This window comes from Stigmatopora nigra, chromosome 10 (genome assembly GCF_051989575.1).
Source record: "Stigmatopora nigra isolate UIUO_SnigA chromosome 10, RoL_Snig_1.1, whole genome shotgun sequence".
Taxonomy (NCBI): Eukaryota; Metazoa; Chordata; class Actinopteri; order Syngnathiformes; family Syngnathidae; genus Stigmatopora; species Stigmatopora nigra.
The window spans coordinates 2,188,446-2,209,677 of record NC_135517.1 but is presented as its reverse complement, the minus strand read 5'-3'; the positions used below and the strand labels follow the sequence as shown (position 1 = coordinate 2,209,677).

Sequence of the window (21,232 nt, the reverse complement as noted above, 5' to 3'; positions counted from 1 at the left end):
ATTAAAGATTTTTGTGTGTTTGCATTGTAATCCAAGTTCATTTAAATTTAACATTACTCATTAGATGTGTAAATAAATAGAACTATGCTACAAAGTAGTGCACCTTATTATATATTTTTAATCAGTTAAAGCCTTTTCTCAAACAGGGAGGTTAAAAATCCATTTGCGGGAAGTCTAGCATGACAGTCAACTGGTCTCCCTGGAGACAGAATGTGGATTTACGACATACCTGGTTTATGTGTATGACCATTTGTGCGAGGGTATTTGAGTATTTACAAATTTGAGAGTCATTGTACCATGCGAGGTTCACAAACAGAAATAAATACACATGTTGTTTTTGTTGTTGTTTTGCGTTATTTCAAGAGCAATGTTCTACTTTAAAGGTCAGCCAGAGCATGCCGTGTTCAAGTTAGACAGGGAAGGGCTGAAATTATACAGGAGAAGCCATAAAATATGACATTCCTACTACGCTAATGTTGCGTTTTTGTAGCCACAATATCTTTTTTTTATCGGATTTTTGAGGGTTTGTATTATGTTGTCATTTTTTAAGGATATACGCAACATTGGGCAACATTTGAAGGCAAAAAAATGTTTTTTCTTTTAGTATCTGGTAGTTTTTGTGAAAATATTTACATGTGGGAGCCAAAAATTTGCATATTTTTAGCAGAATATTAGGTTTAAAAACTAGCCATATTAGCTTTAAGTTAAAAACTGAAAATTTTTAAATCAATCAGTCATTTTGTGCATTATTTTTGAAGTAAAGTATAGTTTAGAAAAATATATATATTTTAATAAGTCAGAATTGGTTCAAAAACCTGAAATATAAGCAAAAAACGGAGACCATTTCTAGAAACTACAGCCATAAAAATGGTTTAAAACTGCTTTCAGATTGAAAACTAACAAAAACCGGGTACTTCATTATAATCCTAGAAATGAAAAGATACCAAAATGAAGGAAAAAATTAGTATATCCATTGAAGTACCTGATATTAAATCAAAAAATGGTTGCCCAAAAAGGAAACAAGAAGAAGGGAAAGTCATTCTGTAAAGAAAGAAAATGGCGTCTACTTTACCGTGACTCCATCTTGCCACTCGTGATCTTTTTGAAGCTGTTCTGCCTCCTTGGCCAATTTCTGAAAGGAAACACAAAAATCACCGGCGTGTCAATGGAGCTTTGATTGGTGAGCACAGCCAAGAATCAGTGCCTTAAAGTGTGTCCAATCAAAGACATACAATTAAACCTTATGTACGTTCATATTCATGCCTGGGGAAGAACTGGCAATAATTATTCAGGGTCAATTTGGCCCCAGGCTTGTTTAATCAAGCAAAAATGTCCTCAGCTTATATCATTCATTGCATTGATAAACACTGAAAGGAATATTTAAAACACCTCTATTGTATAGAATCAACAAAAACATATTTATAATAGAGGTAATTATTGTAATGGCTTGACATATGAATGTTCGAATGCAAGAGAAATTTGAGATGAGGAAATTTTAGAGTTTTTGTCTTGAGAGTTGAGACAAATTTGAGATACAGGGAACATTTCGAGCAAGTTTTAGACTTGAGATACGAGGAAAATTATTGAGCATGTTTTTGCCTTGAGATACAAGACAACTTTGAGATATAAGGAACATTTTGAGAAAGTTTTTGACTTGAGACACGAGGAAAATTTCGAGCAAGTTTTTGACTTGAGATACGAGGAACATTATTGTGCACGTTTTTGCTTTGAGATACGAGACAAATTTGAGATATCAGAACAATTTCGAGCAAGTTTTGCCTTGAGATATGAGGAAAATTATTGAGCAAGCTTTTGCCTTGAGATATGAGGAAAATTATTGAGCACGTTTTTGCTTTGAGATACAAGACAACTTTGAGATAAGAGGAACATTTTGAACAAGTTTTTGCCTTGAGATACCAGGAAAATTTCCAAGCAAGCTTTTGCCTTGAGATACGAGACAAATTTGAGATACAAGAACCCTTTTGAGCAAGTTTATGCCTTGAGATACGAGACAAATTTGAGATACAAGGAACCTTTTGAGCAAGTTTTTGTCTTGAGATAAAAACAAATTTGAGTTACAAGGACCCTTTTGAGCAAGTTTTTGCCTTGAGATACGAGACACATTTCGAGCAAGGTTTTCCCTTGAGATACAAGACAAATAAAAAATGTTTTTCCATTGTAAAATCCTGCTTTTGGTATTTTTTTTAAGAACAGAATAATTTGCATATAGTTCATTTGTATCGGAAAAAAAAAGATTTGAGATACGAGTAAATTGCCATACAATTTTGGTCCCAGAGTGAATTAAAATCTGAGAAAGGTTGCCTAGCAAAAAGGAGAAAACAAAATGCAAATATTAACAATTTAAATGAAAACCCTCAATTGAATTACACATTGCCTTCAAGTAGCCAATTGACAACACTAAAAGAAATGTTGTTATTGGGTACTGTTCTATTTGTTTTGTAAGAAAATAGCAACCAGACGTAGCAATATTGAGAACTTTCCACCTGCAGTGTTTTTCCATTTGTCTTTCGAAACCACCTGAGTGAGCCTTTAACTAAAGATCGCATTCATCTCCTAATGGGAACATAACTGAGTGAATCAACAAAATGAGAATCTAATTAGTGCATTGAAATTTATTACCCAAGAGCCCATAAGTAAAAAAAAAAAAAACAGCCAGTGTGTGTACGCTTGTAAAGTGGCTCATTGTTTTTAAAACCTACATTTTTCAAGACGACAAAACAAGTGGATTCCCACAAGAGAGGAAATTTTAATACCAAAGTAATGATTCAGAATTATATTATCACAATAACAGGCGAAAAAATGCCTTAAAATGGTTGAATTTTTACAATTTCTCGAGTATAAGCCGCCTACTGATTCGTAATTTTTACTTCTATATTCATGGTTTTAATAGGGAGTACAAATGTGTTACTTTGGAAGGAAAATCTTTAAAAAAATGTGGTATTTCTGAGATACGGAATAAACGCAGTCAAGTTTGTGGGTGCAATAATAGCATGAGATACACATCACGCAAGTATCAAGGCTGATATTTTAATGATTGACCGCAAAAACTTTGTTCAGCCTTAAGAACTATTATAATGTGCTAACATGGTAACCACTACACTATCAAGGCTACTCACGTCTAGCCAATCAGAGCACGTTTAACAACAGTAAGATGGCGGCCTAAGCAAGCAATAGTAAGTGATTTTTATCACATTTTATGCAAAATATGCATTTTTTTTCTTGAATTTCATGCATAGACATAAAAATAAATGTTATTTAGCATTTTATCTGTTTATTTTTTCTCTATTTTGAAATAAATGACCGTATCGGCCAATTTTTTTTGCATAATAAAGTTTCGTTTTTGTCACCTTGCATATTTCGTGCATGTCAAGTCTAATTTATGCGCATATAAGCCATAATCATAACTTATTTTACTTAGAAATACGGAATATATGCGAGAAAAAACAGTCTTTATCAGAAAAGTACCAAACTCTATCATTAAACTATCCCAAGAGTAAAAAAACATAATTTAATGTAGTTAACCATCCCTTCATAACCATCCAAAGGTCACAAGGTCATACTATCATGTATAATGGGCATCACTATAACTTTCCCTTAGTTAGCAAGTCACCTTCAAATAAAATACCAACAAAGTATTTACAAAAAAAAACCACCTTCCCCAAACTCAGTCCAGATCAATGATCAAGCTTCCATTTAATCTTTTTCTGATTTAGCAAAAAAATAATCTCTTATCGTCACTCTCCCAATTCGGCCTTCATTCCTCTCCGACCCGAGTCTTATCCTCGGCATTTTAATGCAGTCTCCACAACAGCCAATACGTCTTCATGTATCTTCTGTCCAAGACAAACAGCCAAGACAAACAGCCAATGAATCAGAGTGAGCGATTTGGGAAGGACTGGAGGTTGTTTTTCTAGCCAGGCTGGTGGCGGAAACCCAAGCTGCTTAGGAAGGGACTAGATCAGCATAGTTAAAATCAGCAACCAATAGAAACCTACCGTATTTTCACGACTATAAGACGCACTTAAAAGTCTTACATTTTCTCCAAAATAGACAGTGCGCCTTATAATCCAGTGCGCCTTATATATGGAAAAAACAAACTGACCACTGTCGGATATTAAAAAAAACACAAACGCCTGAACTGAAACAATACTGTTAAATATGCAGATGTCATCTTAGTTTACAACATATTCCATCATATAGCTCCTCCCCCACTGCAAGATTTTATACAAAAAAAATCCAAAACATCAACAATGGCTGGCTCTAGAGGTGACTTTAAAGTAGTGAGTGATTCATACCTGGAAGTCAATAGCAATTACCCTATTTTCACCACTATAACGCGCACTTAAAAGTCTTGCATTTTCTCCAAAATAGACGGTGCGCCTTATAATAGTGAGAGGTAAGTGATCCATCTTATTCTTGTTGGCATCGGTGAGGCAACTTGTAGTCGCCGGAAAATGGCGCTCAAGGCGGAGAGCTAACAAGTATGAATATGTCATAAATAAATGTCATAAATGTGTCTGGCCTGGGAAGACGAACTTGTGGAGAAGCACTATACAATTTCGTCATACGCTGCTGAGGGTATGATGACTACTAGGCTTTTTGTCAAGTCAATGATGACGACAATGCCTATGTCTGATTTTCATTTTTCATTTTCATTTTCATTTTTCATAATACAGTGCGCCTTATATATGGAAAAAACAGAAAACCAAAAACGAAAAAGCACCACTGTCGGATAATAAAAAAACACAAACACCTGAACTGAAACAAGTTAAAAATGCAGATGCCATCTTAGTTTACAACATCTTCCATCATATAGCTCCTCCCCCACTGCAAGATTTTATACAAAAAAATCCAAAACATCAACAATGGCTGGCTCTAGAGGTGACTGTAAAGTAGTGAGTGCTTCATACCTGGAAGTCAATAGCAATTACCGTATTTTCACCACCATAAGGCGCACTTAAGTCTTAAATTTTCTCATAAATAGACAGTGCGCCTTATAATACAGTGCGCCTTATATATGGAAAAAAGTCATTAATTGAGGGTGCGCCTTATAATGCGGTGCGCCTTATAGTCGTGAAAATACGATACGTAAAACTCACCACTAAGAAAGCTGACCTCGCAAACGCCCGTTTGTTAAAGCGCCGCTGTCGATCTGCGACACGCCACTACCCGATTTGTCAGCTCGTCCGCCGGCAAGGTCAAGAAACATAAACGCGATGGTAATAGATGGCGATGTCCATTCACAAGGTCTACGTAGTCAAACGCATGCGATGTTAGAGCCTACAGTCAAATGCATTTTACTTTGATTGATGTTCAGGGAGATTCATTGCATTCGGGTCATATTCAGAAGTAGAACAACATTTGCATGAAAAATGTAGGACGGAAAAACAATAGCTAAAAAATGTCTAGAGATGGAAAGTCAGTATGTATTGTCGTTGGCTATTGAGTGACCTATTACTATAGGGCGACCAGTTTACCATCTCACTTAAATTTACACATTTTGAAACTATAATAGTACAATATATGATGATTAAGATTTTTTTTCTCGCAAAATGACAATTTTTTCTTGCAAAATTACAATTTTTCTCGCAAAATTAAAATTTTTCTCGCAAAATGACAATTTTTCTCACAAAATGACAATTTTTCTCGCAAAATGACAATTTTTCTCGCAAAATTACAATTTTTCTCGCAAAATGACAATTTTTCTCGCAAAATGACAATTTTTCTCGCAGAATGACTATTTTTCTCGCAAAATTACAATTTTTCTCGCAAAATGACAATTTTTCTCACAAAATTACAATTTTTCTCGCAAAACTACAATTTTTCTCACAAAACTAAGATTTTTTTCCTCACAAAAATTACGATTTTTCTCACAAAACTACGATTTTTCTCTCAAAATTACGATTTTTCTCACAAAAATACGATTTTTCTCACAGGGTTCCGATTTTTCTCACAGGATTACGATTTTCCTCACAAAACTACGATTTTTCTCACAAAATTACGATTTATCTCGCAAAATTAAGATTTTTTTCTCACAAAATGACGATTTTTTTTTCTCACAAAATTACAATTTTTCTCACAAAATTACATTTTTTCTCACAAAAATTATGATTTTTCTCACAAAATTACAAATTTTCTCTCGCAACATTACAATTAATGAATCCTTCTAAATTCTTATAACACACTTGACCATCACTCACGACACAATGGTTAGGAAACACTGCCTTATAGTCCAGAAAATACACAACCACAGGGTCTAAAAACACACACTATCCACCAATTGTATTTACTCATTAGTTCAACATACAAATTCAAATCACTGAGTGATTAATCTACCTCATAACTTCATTTCCTCATATCTCCAATAACAAAATACGTCATGACAGGCATGAACCAAGGACACCTGAGACCAGTTTGTTCCAGATCTGGACTTTAACACAACCCATCGGGTTAACAAGCCATTAAGACCTGAATTTACTACATGTTGTTGCTTGTAATGTTTGGCGTGAAGCCTAATCTGCCTTCATTGGCCAAGACGATATCATAACAATAAAACATAATAAACAATCACTGATAAACCAAGCAATGGCATTTCAATAAAACTCTTAATAGCAGATAAAACTTTCACGCCAACAAATGAAGGGCCCCTCTCAAACAAAATAAACAAAACCCTAAAAAATGTTTGTTGACATCTAAAAATCCCATCGTTAAAGGTCGATTGGCCTAATGTCACTCAGGACCATTTTAGATATAATATTTAGATTTTTTTTAATATAAATGGATTAAAAGAACTGGATTAAAATCCCCTAAATATTCAGTTTTTTATAAATCTAAAACAATGTTTATTTTAGCTTTTTTTTATATATTTCTTTTAAATTTTACTAAATGATTTTTGACCTAAAACCAGAAAAAAATGGATAAAAAAATTACATGGTCATTATTTAAGTAAAAAAGCCTTACTATACATGGTCATTTATAAAGAAAAATGCCTTACTATACTATGTTTTTTTTTAAACTACCTCCTCACAAAATAACAAATAAATATATATTTTTTAATCATCAATCCTTTTCCTCATATCTCAAATTTCTCGTCTACTGGGCCCTCATATGTCAAGGTATTGTTGATTTAAGCCTTAAACTCTTTCTCTATGCATTTGATAACAACCTTGAATATCTTAAAATGACTGTAGCCATGTTTTGTAGACATAGACTGGTGTAATAAAACCTTCAATAATGGTCCACAACCATAAAAATTGCGCACTTGACTTTGATTGGGATCCATCACGTCAGTCAATCGGCGACCGGTCACACAAACACATCATTACGGGTGTTTACGTGACCTCGGCCAAGTCATTTCACCGTTTTTTGCTAGCCCCGATTCGGGAACAAAAGCCGGCGGGGTCATTGGGAACGCGTAGAGTGGCTACCTTCAAGGCTTGCAATCACGTACAGACCCGTGTTATGCACCCTCGAGTGCCCTCAAACCCGCACGTGGCGTGGACTGCTTGGCCGCGGTGTCCGTTTGCATAAATAGCCTAGAGTGCGTGGCTTTTGGAGTGGTCTGTATATGCTAACGCTTCATCGAAATGTGCTAACGGGACACTGCAATCAGTCATTCTCTGAGGAAGACTTTGACTGAGCAAGGTTGTAGTTTCTCTCTACCTTTGGAAAAGGGACTATAATGAATATTAGGAATTATAATGGTATCATAATGAGTACTTGGTATTTGTTTGTTTGCCGTTTTTTTCGGTTGTGATTTCACATTAGTGTCTAAGTGGCTTTTTTTATAGGTCTAAGATAATGTTGATTTTAAATGTTTTTAATAGATTTTTGGGGATTTTACAAAATGATTTTGAAGTAAAAACAGAAGAAATTGATTAAAAAATGACTATTTTGTTTTTTTTTATAGATTTAAAACAATGTTTATTTTAGTTTTTTTATATGTATGTTTTTAGATTTTACTAAATTATTTATTGAACTTAAAAACGCAGAAAAAATGATTAAAATTTTTACAATTATTGATTTAAAAGGGGGGAAAACAGAATATTTAATATAAATCGGACTATTTTAGATATATTTAGATTTTTTTTAAATAAATTGATTAAAAGAACTGGATTAAAAACCCTGAATATTCCGTTTTTTATAGATTTAAAACAATGTTTATTTTAGCTTTTTTAATATATATTTTTAGATTTTACAAAATAATTTTTGAATTAAAAAAACAGAAAAAAATGGATTAAAACATTCCAATGATTGATCTAAAAGGAGAAAAATCAGGAAATTTAATATACATCTATACTCTTCATTTTAATTTGATCCTAAAACAGAAAGTCACCACTCGTTTACTTTCCCGGGCCACACAAAATGATCCGACGGTCCAAATTTGGCCCCCAAACCACCACTTTGACACATGTATCATAACAAATCAATCTTTAAGGCTAACAAGCCTAGCCCCAGGTACCACCTCCAACCCAAGAAGCCATGTACCATTAACATCAACATAACTTAAACAAGCCTTCTTCAAACACGGGTGTCCAATGTCTTTGTAAGACAAGACGCTTCCACTTCATTGGCCGACACCCACACGGCTAGTTAGAATAATCATCACTGGTGTCATATCTGCACAGCTAACATGATCCAGTCAAGGGCGCTATATCTTCCGTGATATTTCCAAAGACACAAACGCATCATCACCAGAGACGTTAACATGTGCGTCAGACAAATTCAACTTGGATTAAAATGTCAACGCCACAGCTTGAGGGGGTCGGTGTAGTTCCTTAGCGTCCATAAGGGGGCAGTAGACTGAACCAGGACAGTCAGTGGAGTCTGTCGGACTGAGAACAGTCTTTTCTAAAGGCTTTATTCTGTCTCTTCCACTCGGTTGGGATTAAGGCCAATCATAGGAGTCACTGAGTCAGAACCGTTCCTCAATAACAGATGGAAGGACTTTCCACTGCAGAATTTTAAAACCTTCACAGACAAACTCACTCTCGATTCGCACCCTTGCCTTCAAAATACCTTTCTGGTCTTTTTCACCTCTCTCTAGGCAAGACTTTTTTATATCCTGCCATCTTACGTGGTGCATAATTTGTTGGTTTTCACTTTTAGTGATCTTAAAGTTTTCTCAGATTGAGCCCATAACAGCCAAGACAAGTTCAAAAACTGACGATAAGTGACTTTACGTACTAAAGTGCAAAAAAATCTGTGTTGGTGATGGTTAAAAAATCAAGTTCATATTTAGGTTTGTTTGTGAGATGGAAGGAAGTTTCCTAACTTAAATTTTGGATTGAAACTTTATTTTCTGACCACCCTTTGCTTTGTACATCTTTGTAAATCAAAAGGACATAGAATGACATAAAATTGATGCGTAAAAATATCGATCTCTGGGTATATTGCTTGCTGATGCGCTATACATCTGAAAACTAAACTAAAACTATGTCGCTTATATTAACAATTGTCATTTTTATTACATTTCTATCAGCAGGTATCACAGAGTTCCAAAATGAACACAATGATGCGCAAAAAAATTACGCAAAAAAATTACGCAAAAAAATTATGCAAAAAAATTATGCAAAAAAATACGCAAAAAAATTACGCAAAAAAATATGCAAAAAAAACTACGCAAAAAAATTCTGCAAAAAAAAAAACGCAAAAAGTTACGCAAAAAATACGCAGAAAACTACGCAAAAAACTTTACGTCAGTATGTTTGATGCCCTAGAAATCAAAGAACTTCTGGTTCAAACTAGATTAAAAAAATCAACTAAATGACTCAATTTGAATTTTGTAATAGTATAGTAATATAAAATTTAATATCCATTCATCATATTTTGATTTTAACCTTGTAAACGTCCAATTTTAACCTCGTTATATTCCTATTCATTTTTCTCTCCGGATACAAACAATTTCCCAAGGGACACCTGACCATTGCTCACGCCACAGAAATTAAGAACCACTCCCATAGTATACATCCAATCTTTTTAACTGATTAATCCAACACCCAAATTAACTAAAATAAAATATCTTGTGTTTAGTGTAAAAAGACATTTTCCATCCATGCAATTAAGCAAAGAATACGACCACTTTTCCAGGTGACAAACAACAACGCCCTCTCTTCATCTTAACACCCCAACAGCATTAAAGTCCATAATAAGGAGCAATAATTACCCTTAATTCCCGGTCCCCATTCGGCATCCAGCCAGCTGGGTATTGTCATCGAATTAGCCAACCCTTTGCGTCAAACGGGTAGGGGGGGACCTCAGCTTTGTCCCGTACTCCAAAGCCCACCCGTAGCTCCCCCCATTCGTGGGGAGGGGGGTCGACGAACGTGGCGGTATTGTAGTACGTGCCGAGATAATCCCTCCCGCCTTTGTTTCGCCACGTAATCTTCCTTTTCCACAACGGAAATGTTCACTTTTCTTTAAAAACGTTCCCCAAAAAAGGGTCCCACGACAACCCTCAGTGGTTTCCATGGAGACCGGATCAGGAGGATGCAAAAGCATCACCCACAGACGGCGAGAATTTAGTCTTTTCAACAAAAAAATGGGCTTTTCTTTATAAACGCACTTGCCCACAAGACTCCATATTGCTAGAGGAGATTGCTAGCATTGTGTTGAGGCTTCAACGCCACCAAAAAAGGCGGCTGTAATTACTTTTGAACAATATCTCGCTGAAGACACACTCGGCTTCGATACAAAAGGGTTGGAAAATAATCACTGGTGATTATTAGCTACTTCAGTGCTGTCTATTTCGGTGTTTATTATGAGGATTAATCGAATATATCGACAGTTGAAGTGCGAGTTGAAGTGGAGCTGGAAAATCTAAAAAAAATCCAGCAAAAACACTAGAAAAATAACTGGACTAGCAAACAGACTGGCAACTAAATCTACTGACTGCTAGGCAAAAGAAGGCCAACCATTGGGTTAAAGCTCTATAACAGAAGAACAACTTCTTGAGGGAGACAACAACAACAACAACAACACTACAACAAGAAAAGACTAGACAAAAATCCGTAAGATACCGTATTTTAACGACTATAAGACGCAACGCATTGTAAGGCGCACCCTCAATGAATGACATTTTTTCCATATATAAGGCACACTGTATTATAAGGCGCACTGTCTATTTTGGAGAAATTTTAAGACTTAAGTGCGCCTTGTAGTGGTGAAAATACGGTAATTGCTATTGACTTCCAGGTATGAAGCCCTCACTACTTTACAGTCACCTCTAGAGCCAGCCATTGTTGATGTTTTGGAGTTTTTTGGGATAAAATCTTGCAGTGGGGGAGGAGCTATATGATGGAAGATTTTGTAAACTAAGATGACATCTGGATATTTAACAGTATTGTTTCAGTTCAGGTGTTCGTGTTTTTTTTAATATCCGACAGCGGTGGTTTTTCGTTTTTGGTTTTCTGTTTTTTCCATATATAAGGCACACTGGATTATAAGTCGCCCAGTCTATTTTGGAGAAAATTTAAGACTTTTAAGTGCGCCTTATAGTCGTAAAAATACGGTACTTCTACTCTGGGACCAGCAGGGGGCTGCCCTAGCCGGCCAACGTCTGGTCGAGTTCACTGTCAGTCCTTGACAGATCATCATAAACATCCACCAAACGGCTCACCAACCCCTCCGAGCTATAAGCCTCCAACAGACATCAGAAGGAGTGAGCGAATGAGAGTGCCCAAGGGCGCCGTACTCCTAAAAATAACAATACCATTTAAGATGTTAGCGTCTCTACAGCGTAAACCGCTAGGCTTCAACCTTGGAGGCCCGCAAGGAGATAAAATTACGTAGCGGTCGTGTGGAATTTATAAAAAAAACGCAGTTGATTCTTTAGCCAAAGTGTTTGGTAACAGGTCGCTGGAACGACCTGTCCTTTTTTTCAACCGAGTGGGTGGTGGTGGTGGTGAATGGACGCCAAAATGGCATCAAGATGCAGGGCAGATGTCTCCTTGATTAGAGGTGACAGCGATACACAAACATAAATGCAGACTGCGGCAATAATGCGAACTAAGGAGATGAAAACTGACGAGTGTCCTCTATTCATTGGCCCTATAGTAGAACAATTATCGGCTATTTGGGTAACAAAAAGTGGGATTATGCAGATAATTCGGTATGAATAAAACAATGGAAGGGGTAAAAAGTCCTTGACAGGGAAGTTTTACAAAGGTTGAGTGACTTGATTAAATTTTGCTGACTAATAGTTGACGTTTTTTGGACTTTATAGGAGTGTTAGATGCTTTTAAGTAATTGGATTGGATGGATAAAGTAAGGGGGGTCCTGTCATTGGTCGGAAATTGCAATGGAAGATTCAGAGAGTACATTTTATTAGATTAAAATTGAACTATTATAAGGGTAGAAATCTAAATATGATGAATGGTAAATTGGACTGTATTTTCACGACTATAAGGCGCACTGCATTATAAGGCGCACCATCAATGAATGACAATTTTTCCATATATAAGGCGCACTGTATTATAAGGCGCACTGTATTATAAGGCGCACTGTATTATAAGGCGCACTGTATTATAAGGCGCACTGTATTATAAGGCGCACTGTATTATAAGGCGCACTGTATTATAAGGCGCACTGTATTATAAGGCGCACTGTATTATAAGGCGCACTGTATTATAAGGAGCACTGTATTATAAGGCGCACTGTATTATAAGGCGCACTGTATTATAAGGCGCACTGTATTATAAGGCGCACTGTATTATAAGGCGCACTGCATTATAAGGCGCACTGCATTATAAGGCGCACTGCATTATAAGGCGCACTGTATTATAAGGCGCACTGTATTATAAGGCGCACTGTCTATTTTGGAGAAAATGTAATACTTTTAAGTGCGCCTTATAGTCGTGAAAATACGGTAGATTGTAATGAGGGTGCAATAGTCTATTGCTGAAAGAGCTTTGGAGGGACTCCACAGCCACAATGTAGTATTCAGAGATAAAATTTCATAAAAATTGAACTATTATAAAGGGTAGAAATATAAATATGATGAACAGTAAATTGTAAATTGTAATGATGGTGCAGCAATCTATTGCTGAAAGAGCTTTGGAGGGACTCCACAGAACAGATCTGGCCTGTGACCATGTATGCTCTAGGCTCCTCCCCTAATAGTTCACAGATTTATAATTCTATGGTCAGCATAAAATCGTCCAAAAAGTTTGATCTATCAATGCCCATGGTGTTAAACACACTATTTTCCCCCAGTCTTCAAATAGTACTCCATTTTAATCTTCATTTTTTTTTTTGGCCCAATCAGGTTCATCCGAGAACATGAAATTTTTTTTTGGTGCTATCTTATAGTTAGGATTGTACTTTTTCTTTGTAGTTGAGAAGGAAAAGACGTGCTATGCCGGAAGGGAGTGTCTAAATAAAGGCATTAAATGTAGAAAAGTAGTAAAAAAAATCTAATGAGTAATCAGAATATGTAGTTTGAAGGCAAAGACATATATTGAGATTATTGGGTAATTTAAAGCATGTTTTTCATTGGCTGGCAAATTTGATACATTCAGGGCGTACGTCAAAGTCTAAAATTTTCTACAAAGTGGACGGACATCTTTCTGAGGCGCGCTATATTTATAGAGAACGGTTTTAAAAAAAAACGCACTGAAAAAATCCTGTTCAAAAGTTGTTATACGGCGTACACAATTTGAAATGATCAAAAAAATGTATAAAAAACTGGAAACATGTATAAATTGACAGGTATGGGATTAAACACATGGAAAATTAATGAATAAATTATGGACAATTTAGGCTAAATTTGATAAAACATTTTTTTTTACAAAAAAACGCACCGAAAAAATCCTGTTCAAAAGTTGTTATACGGCGTACACAATTTGAAATGATCGAAAAACGTATAAAAAATTGGAAAAATTTATAAATTGACAGGTATGGGATTGACATGGAAAATAAATGAATAAATTATGGAAAATTTTGAATCTGGAGAAGGCTAAATTTGATAAAACATATTTTTTGACAAAAAACGCACCGAAAAAAATCCTGTTCAAAAGTTGTTATATGGCGTACACACTTTAAAATGATCGAAAAACGTATAAAAAATTGGAAAAATGTATAATTTGACAGGTATGGGATTAACATGGAAAATAAATGAATAAATTATGGAAAATTTAGAATCTGGAGAAGGCTAAATTTGATAAAACATTTTTTTTACAAAAAAACGCACCGAAAAAATCCTGTTCAAAAGTTGTTATACGGCGTACACACTTTAAAATGATCAAAAAATGTATAAAATTCAGGAAGAATGTATATATTGAGAGGTACAGGATTAGCTGCATGGAAAATGAATCAAGTTATGGACAAAATTTGATAAAACTGTAGTTTTTAAGACAAGGCCTTTACAGAAAAAACATTTTAGTATGATTACCCACTTCACACAGCGATAGTTTCTAGTCTACAAATGCAGGACACTTAGCTCGTCTTCTGTGCCAAATAAAGCTCTCATTTGAGAAAGGGAAGCCCGGAAGGGAAGCATAGCGAGGAATGGAGGCCAGATGCCGCCTCAATGTGCGTTGGAGGTTGATAAGACCAAAGGCAAGTGAGAGGGATTAATTGTTCACCCAGGAGAGGATGTGATAACAATCAGATGTTTAAAAACCGCCGCAACTAATCCTGTCACTTCTCGGACCGGAATAATGAAAAAAAGGATATCTAGAAGGGGGTGCGAGGGTAGAGGAAATCGAGCTGATCTGTATGCAAGGGAGCCGAATATGCGATGGAAATTTACGTTTACTACCAAAAATACTGTATTTTCACGACTATAAGGCGCACCTAAAAGTCTTAAATGGACTATAAGATGCACTGAAAAGTCTTAAATCGACTATAAGGCGCACTGAAAAGTCTTAAATCGACTATAAGGCGCACTGAAAAGTCTTACATCGACTATAAGGCGCACTGAAAAGTCTTAAATCAACTATAAGATGCACTAAAAAGTCTTAAATCGGCTATAAGATGCACTGAAAAGTCTTAAATGGGCTATAAGTTGCACTGAAAAGTCTTAAATCGACTATAAGATGCACTAAAAAGTCTTAAATCGGCTATAAGATGCACTGAAAAGTCTTAAATGGGCTATAAGTTGCACTGAAAAGTCTTAAATCGACTATAAGGTGCACTGAGAAGTCTTAAATCGACTATAACATGCACTTAAGTCTTAAATCAACTATAAGGCGCACTTCAAAGTCTTACATCGAATATAAGATGCACTGAAAAGTCTTATATTGACTATAAGATGCACTTAAAAGCCTTAAATCGACTATAAGATGCACTTGAAAGTCTTAAATCGACTCTAAGGCGCAATTAAAAGTCTAAAATCGACTATAAGGCGCAATTAAGAGTCTTAAATCGACTATAAGGCGCACTTAAGAGTCTTAAATCGACTATAAGGCACAATTAAGAGTCTTAAATCGACTATAAGGCACAATTAAGAGTCTTAAATCGACTATAAGGCGCACTTAAGTCTTAAATCGACTATAAGGTGCACTAAAAAATCTCTAATCGTCTATAAGGCGCACTTAAGTCTTAAATCGACTATAAGGCGCACTTAAAAATCTTAAATTATCTCCAAAATAAACAGTACGCCTTATAATCCAGTGTTCTTTATATATTGAACACATTTCTAAGTGTGTAATTCATTGACACTGCGCCTTAAAATGTGGTGCACCTTATAGTCGTGAAAATACAATAAAACAAATATCACCAACATCCAAACTCGGATTCAAAACAAAACCTGTTGACTGCAAGGCAAATATGTTCACTCCTCTTTCACTGTAGACATGAGGGAAGAAAAACATGGAGACACGGCTGTCTCTCAAAGCAATTACAGCAGATTGAAAGCAAATTAAATTTGAAGCCCACAGCAAGAACTGCAATTGAACGGCCATGACAGATATGACAAGAACGGCGGCGGTGGCGGCACCTACAGGTGCGGTCGTAGGGGGGCGGGGTCTAAAGTCAAAGAGCAAATAGACAGAAGCAAGCCAAGCTGTTCTGTTAAAAAGAATATGGAGTGGTGGGTAGATTTAAGGGGGCTATAAACATGGTCCTAGTGACTATAAACAGAACACTCTGTCCTGCAGAATGACAGCCATAATGTGCCATATGTCTTTTTTTTTTTAAAACCGTATGCCTACCTTCCGGGCACAAGCTAGCGTACATTTATTTCAGTAAAAAATGGAATTGGGGCCAGATTTGACAAAGTCTCCCGTCATGGTAAATGTTTTGTTCCCTTTGTCATAATATTCTGACGTCCATGACAAAAGGAGTCAATGGGGGATACTGTTTGGAAGCGGAATAAAAAAAATAATATGATACATATATTTTTTTGGCGGAGGAGTGATAGGAGAATATGAAAAAAAATATATGGAAGAATTATTATTATTATTTGCATTATGTTGATACTGATTTATTTGCATTTTTTGATGAATTTAGGGGAATTTTTATACTGGGAGATTATTTTTTTGGTTGTTTTTAATATTTTTGACGTTATTGTTAGCCTTAGAAATTTAAAAAAAGTTTCGGTTTATGATACAGAAAAATAAGCAAAAAAAATTACTTTTACAAATTTAATCTTGTAAAAGTATAACCTATATTTTTTTTGTTCTTTATAATTTGATTTTAACCTTGAAAAATCTAAATTTTAATCTCGTTTTATTAATACAAATTTTTCCTCACTGAATATGACAGTTTAAAATTTCCCCATTTTTTTTCGTTGTTTTTTAAAACATTTTTAACGTTATTGTTAGCCTTAGAAATCCCCAAAAAACTTCCGGTTTATGTTACAGAAAAATAAGCAAAAAAATTACTGTTTCACAAATTTAATCCTATAAAAGTATAACCAATATTTTTTTTGTTCTTCATATTTTGATTTTAACCTTGAAAAACCAAAATTTTAATCTCGTTTTATTCATATTCAATTTTTCTCACTGAATATGACATTTTAAAATTTCCCAATTTTTTTCCTTGTTTTTTTTAAACATTTTTAACGTTTATGTTACAGAAAAATAAGCAAAAAATGACTTTCACAAATTTAATCTTGTAATAGTATAACCAATATTTTTTTTGTTCTTCATATTTTAATTTCATACTTCTAAAACCAAAATTTTAATCTCGTTATATTCATCAAAATTCTTCTCACCGAATATGCCATTTTAAAATTTCCCGAGAGACACCTGTCCCTTGCTCACAAAATCGTGGTTGAGAAACACTAAGCTAACCAAAACAAGTTTAAAAAGTAACTCCAATTTTCGAGTAAATAATCAAGATGAAAAAAGGACAAAGTGTGCGACGAAGTCCGAACACGACTGGGCGAGTTCGGCAAGGCGAACGTAGAAGAAGCGTAACCTTGACAGAGAGCATCTTCTGACAAGCATCTGCCTCCTATAATAATTTGGAAATAATCTCCATCCACAAAGGCCCAGCAGTCTGGCAGAGTAAATGCTCTGTGCCTGATCGATGGCGGCGATTCGGGCAGCTGCCGCTCGTTGCGGTGGCGGGGCGCCGTATCGATCGGGCGACTACGCTCTCTCTCTCTTCGCTTGGGTTCTCTCGCTCTCTCTCTCTTTCTCATGGTCATATAACAGGATAAAAATAATATTGGGGAGGAAGTTGTCTTGAGGCATTGAATACATATTAAAAACGTTTGAGTGCTAAAAAATATGGTGGCCGTGCGGCGGCAGGTGAGGACGGCATGTTCGCCTACGTGTTGAGAGTAATTGGCAATGTATAATCTTTTAATTTAGATAAATTGCCTACTATTAAGTTGGTTTTTAAGGTGAAGTAGGTTTCCATAATTGGAAAAATATATATACATGTATATACAGGGTGTCTCAAAAAAAATGTACTCACTTTTAGAATAAAATGTACTCACTTTTGGAATAAAATGTACTCACTTTTAGAATAAAATGTACTCACTTTTAGAATAAAATGTACTCCCTTTTGGAATAAAATGTACTCACTTTTAGAATAAAATGTACTCCCTTTTGGAATAAAATGTACTCCCTTTTGGAATAAAATGTACTCACTTTTAGAATAAAATGTACTCACTTTCAGAATGACCAGAAAACCTTTAGTGAGTACATTTTATTCAAAAAGTGAGTACATTTTATTCCAAAAGTGAGTACATTTTCTTCAAAAAGGGAGTACATTTTCTTCAAAAAGGGAGTACATTTTATTCAAAAAGTGAGTACATTTTATTCAAAAAGGGAGTACATTTTATTCTAAAAGTGAGTACATTTTTTGAGACACCCTGTGTATATAAAACAACAAAAAACTGGTTTTACGTTTAACAACAAAATAGTGTTGAAAAATCATTGACATTTCTGTTTTATTGCAATTTAATTGTTATGTATCTATATTTATGGTAAGGAGTGTTTCACTTTTAATTAAAAACCCAAATTGTTAAAATTTACATTAGAGAAAACCTAAAAATCTTGTTCAAAAACTATTTTTAGTGTAATTACATTGTCAATATTTTAAAAAAAAAAATCATGTATTCATTTTCAACACTATCTATTTCAAGGTTGCGGGGTGCCGGAGCCTATGGGGAAAAAATGAAATATCACAACAACAAAAAAACCTGTATTTTTACATTTAACCACAAAATAGAGTTGAATTATCATTGATGTTTGTATTTTTTTGCATTTTAATAATATGTATCTATATTTATGGTAGTGTTTCACTTTTAATTAAAAACCTGAATATTATTGTTAAAATCTACATTAGAGAAAACCTGTTTTTGATCCAAAACCTAAAAGTCTTGTTTAAAACCTCTATTTTTAGTGTCATTAAATTGTCAATATTTAAAAAAAAAATCATGTAATAATTTTCAACACTGATTATTCATATCAAGGTTGCGGGGGTGCCGGAGCCTATGGGAAAAAATATCACCTAAAAAACCTGTGGTTTTTAAATTTAACAACATAATGATGTTGAATAACCATTGATGTTTCTTTCCTAGTATTTTATTATGAAGCAATTTAATTTTTATGTATTTATAATTATGATAATTAGTGTTTCAGTTTTTGATTCGACACCTAAAAATCTCATAAAAACAACTAAACAACAATCACTCTAATTTTAGTGTCACAACAGTCAATTTTTTAAATATTATGTACTCATTTTCAACACTGACCACCTATTTCAAGGTTACAGGGGGTGCCGGAGCCTATCCCATCCCCCCCTAAACTGGTTGCCAGTCAGTCGTAGTACAAAAAAAACAAAAGACAGCCATTTGGTGGGCAGTTTAACAGATAACCTTGGAGTAAATAGAATCAAATATCAGATGAATTTCCATTTCCCGGTGACATTTGTCTGTATTATTACAATATAATACAGAAAAATGGACTTGAGTCAAGGTCGCTTTTATCTGGACTCGCTTGCATTTCAAAGCGGTAAAAAAAAAAAACAGGTATGGAAGAATAAATAGACAAAAAACGGAGCGAAATATAACCATAAAGGGTCTTTCAAGGTCAGTATTTACCAGTTTCTGTTACCAAAGCCCCTCCCACTACCGCCTAGAGGCAAGCTCATATCTACCTAGCGCCCCCTCTGTCCTCTTCCATCACGTACCTTTTCACCTGTCAATCATTGCGCCACCCATGGCTCGTGGTCACAATGTTTGACAGCTGACGTAAGTCTTCAAACACCAGTTAAATTAAACGGTTGATTACCAAGTAAACAGACGTCCATGCCATCTGTCATATGAGGGTTTTTTGGTGCCAAAGTAAAACCTGGGCATTGAACCGAGAATCTTCTCTCTCGGGTTGGCTAATTCGTAAGAAAAAAAACTCCTGCCAATCATGAAAAGTGTCAGGCTATTATGTTATGAGAGTCTGACAGAGTTATGATGGGCTGTCAGAGCTTGTGACGGTAGGGAGTTTAAAAAAATGGGGGTTGAAGGAAGAGATTTGGGTAGAAAGGGTGTGAAGAACAAGAAGAAGGTCAATAAGGTACAGCTGGAAGCGATTTGGAGATGATTGCAGATGATACACAACAGGTTGTGAAAACAAGATTTTCTAGATCTGATTGTGAGATTGGAAGTCAGAGCAGAAAACGTAAAAAACAACAACACCATGTACCGTATTTACACGACTATAAGGCCCACCGCATTATAAGGCGCACCCTCAAATAATGAAATTTTTTCATATATAAGGCGCACTGTATTATAAGGCGCACTGTATTAGAAGGCGCACTGTATTAGAAGGCGCACTGTATTAGAAGGCGCACTGTATTAGAAGGCGCACTGTATTAGAAGGCGCACTGTATTATAAGGCGCACTGTATTATAAGGCGCACTGTATTATAAGGCGCACTGTATTATAAGGCGCACTGTATTATAAGGCGCACTGTCTATTTTGGAGAAAATGTAAGACTTTTAAGTGCGCCTTATAGTGGTGAAAATACGCTAATTGCTATTGACTTCTAGGTATGAAGCACTCACTACTTTACAGTCGGCTCTAGAGCCAGCCATTGTTGATGTTTTGCATTGTTTTTGTATAAAATCTTGCAGTGGGGGAGGAGCTATATGATGGAAGATTTTGTAAACTTAGACGGCATCTGCCTATTTAACAGTATTGTTTCAGTTCAGGCGTTTATGTTTTTTTTAATATCCGACAGTGGTCAGTTTGTTTTTTCCATATATAAGGCGCACTGGATTATAAGGCGCACTGTCTATTTTGGAGAAAATTTAAGACTTTTAAGTGCGCCTTATAGTGGTGAAAATACGGTACTAATCTTTATATCAACCACTGCATAACAATGCTATTTTCTCAAAAAAAAAGTCAATTTCTTTACACGTTAGAGACTATCTAGCGCCATGAGGTCTTCTAAGGACAACCGGCCACCCACGGCTTCTGTTACCATACGAAACATTCTATAGAAGCTTTGACGGGATACGAAAGGATTTAGAGGTCATGTTGCTTTTGCTGCAGAGCGCTGTGATTCTGAGCCGTGTCAAAGCAGCCGTCGTTCTCATCATGCTAATGTACACCAGGCCAGGACATTGACGTAGGTAGACCGAGGGAATCGGAGGTCAAACGAAGCAATGCCTTTTATTTTCTTCTTCTTCCATCGGGGCATGCAGTTAATCTTACTTGGCCGTGGCTTATCAGGAAGCCTGCCGTCCTCGCCATGCCTATAGCGAGGAACGCTACGGCAGGCCTTCTCTTCTCCTTAACTTACTGATTGAAGGAAGG

At 35.5% G+C, this 21,232-nt stretch overlaps 1 protein-coding gene across 1 annotated transcript in view; it reads right to left on the bottom strand.

Moving 5' to 3' along the window:
• Positions 1-21,232, bottom strand: part of cacna2d2a (calcium channel, voltage-dependent, alpha 2/delta subunit 2a) — a 143,270-nt gene that overhangs the window by 69,040 nt on the left and 52,998 nt on the right. Inside the window, exon 4 of the mRNA XM_077726040.1 lies at positions 1,073-1,132. Within this exon, the coding sequence (XP_077582166.1) occupies positions 1,073-1,132 (60 nt within the window). The remainder of the gene's footprint in view (positions 1-1,072; positions 1,133-21,232) is intronic.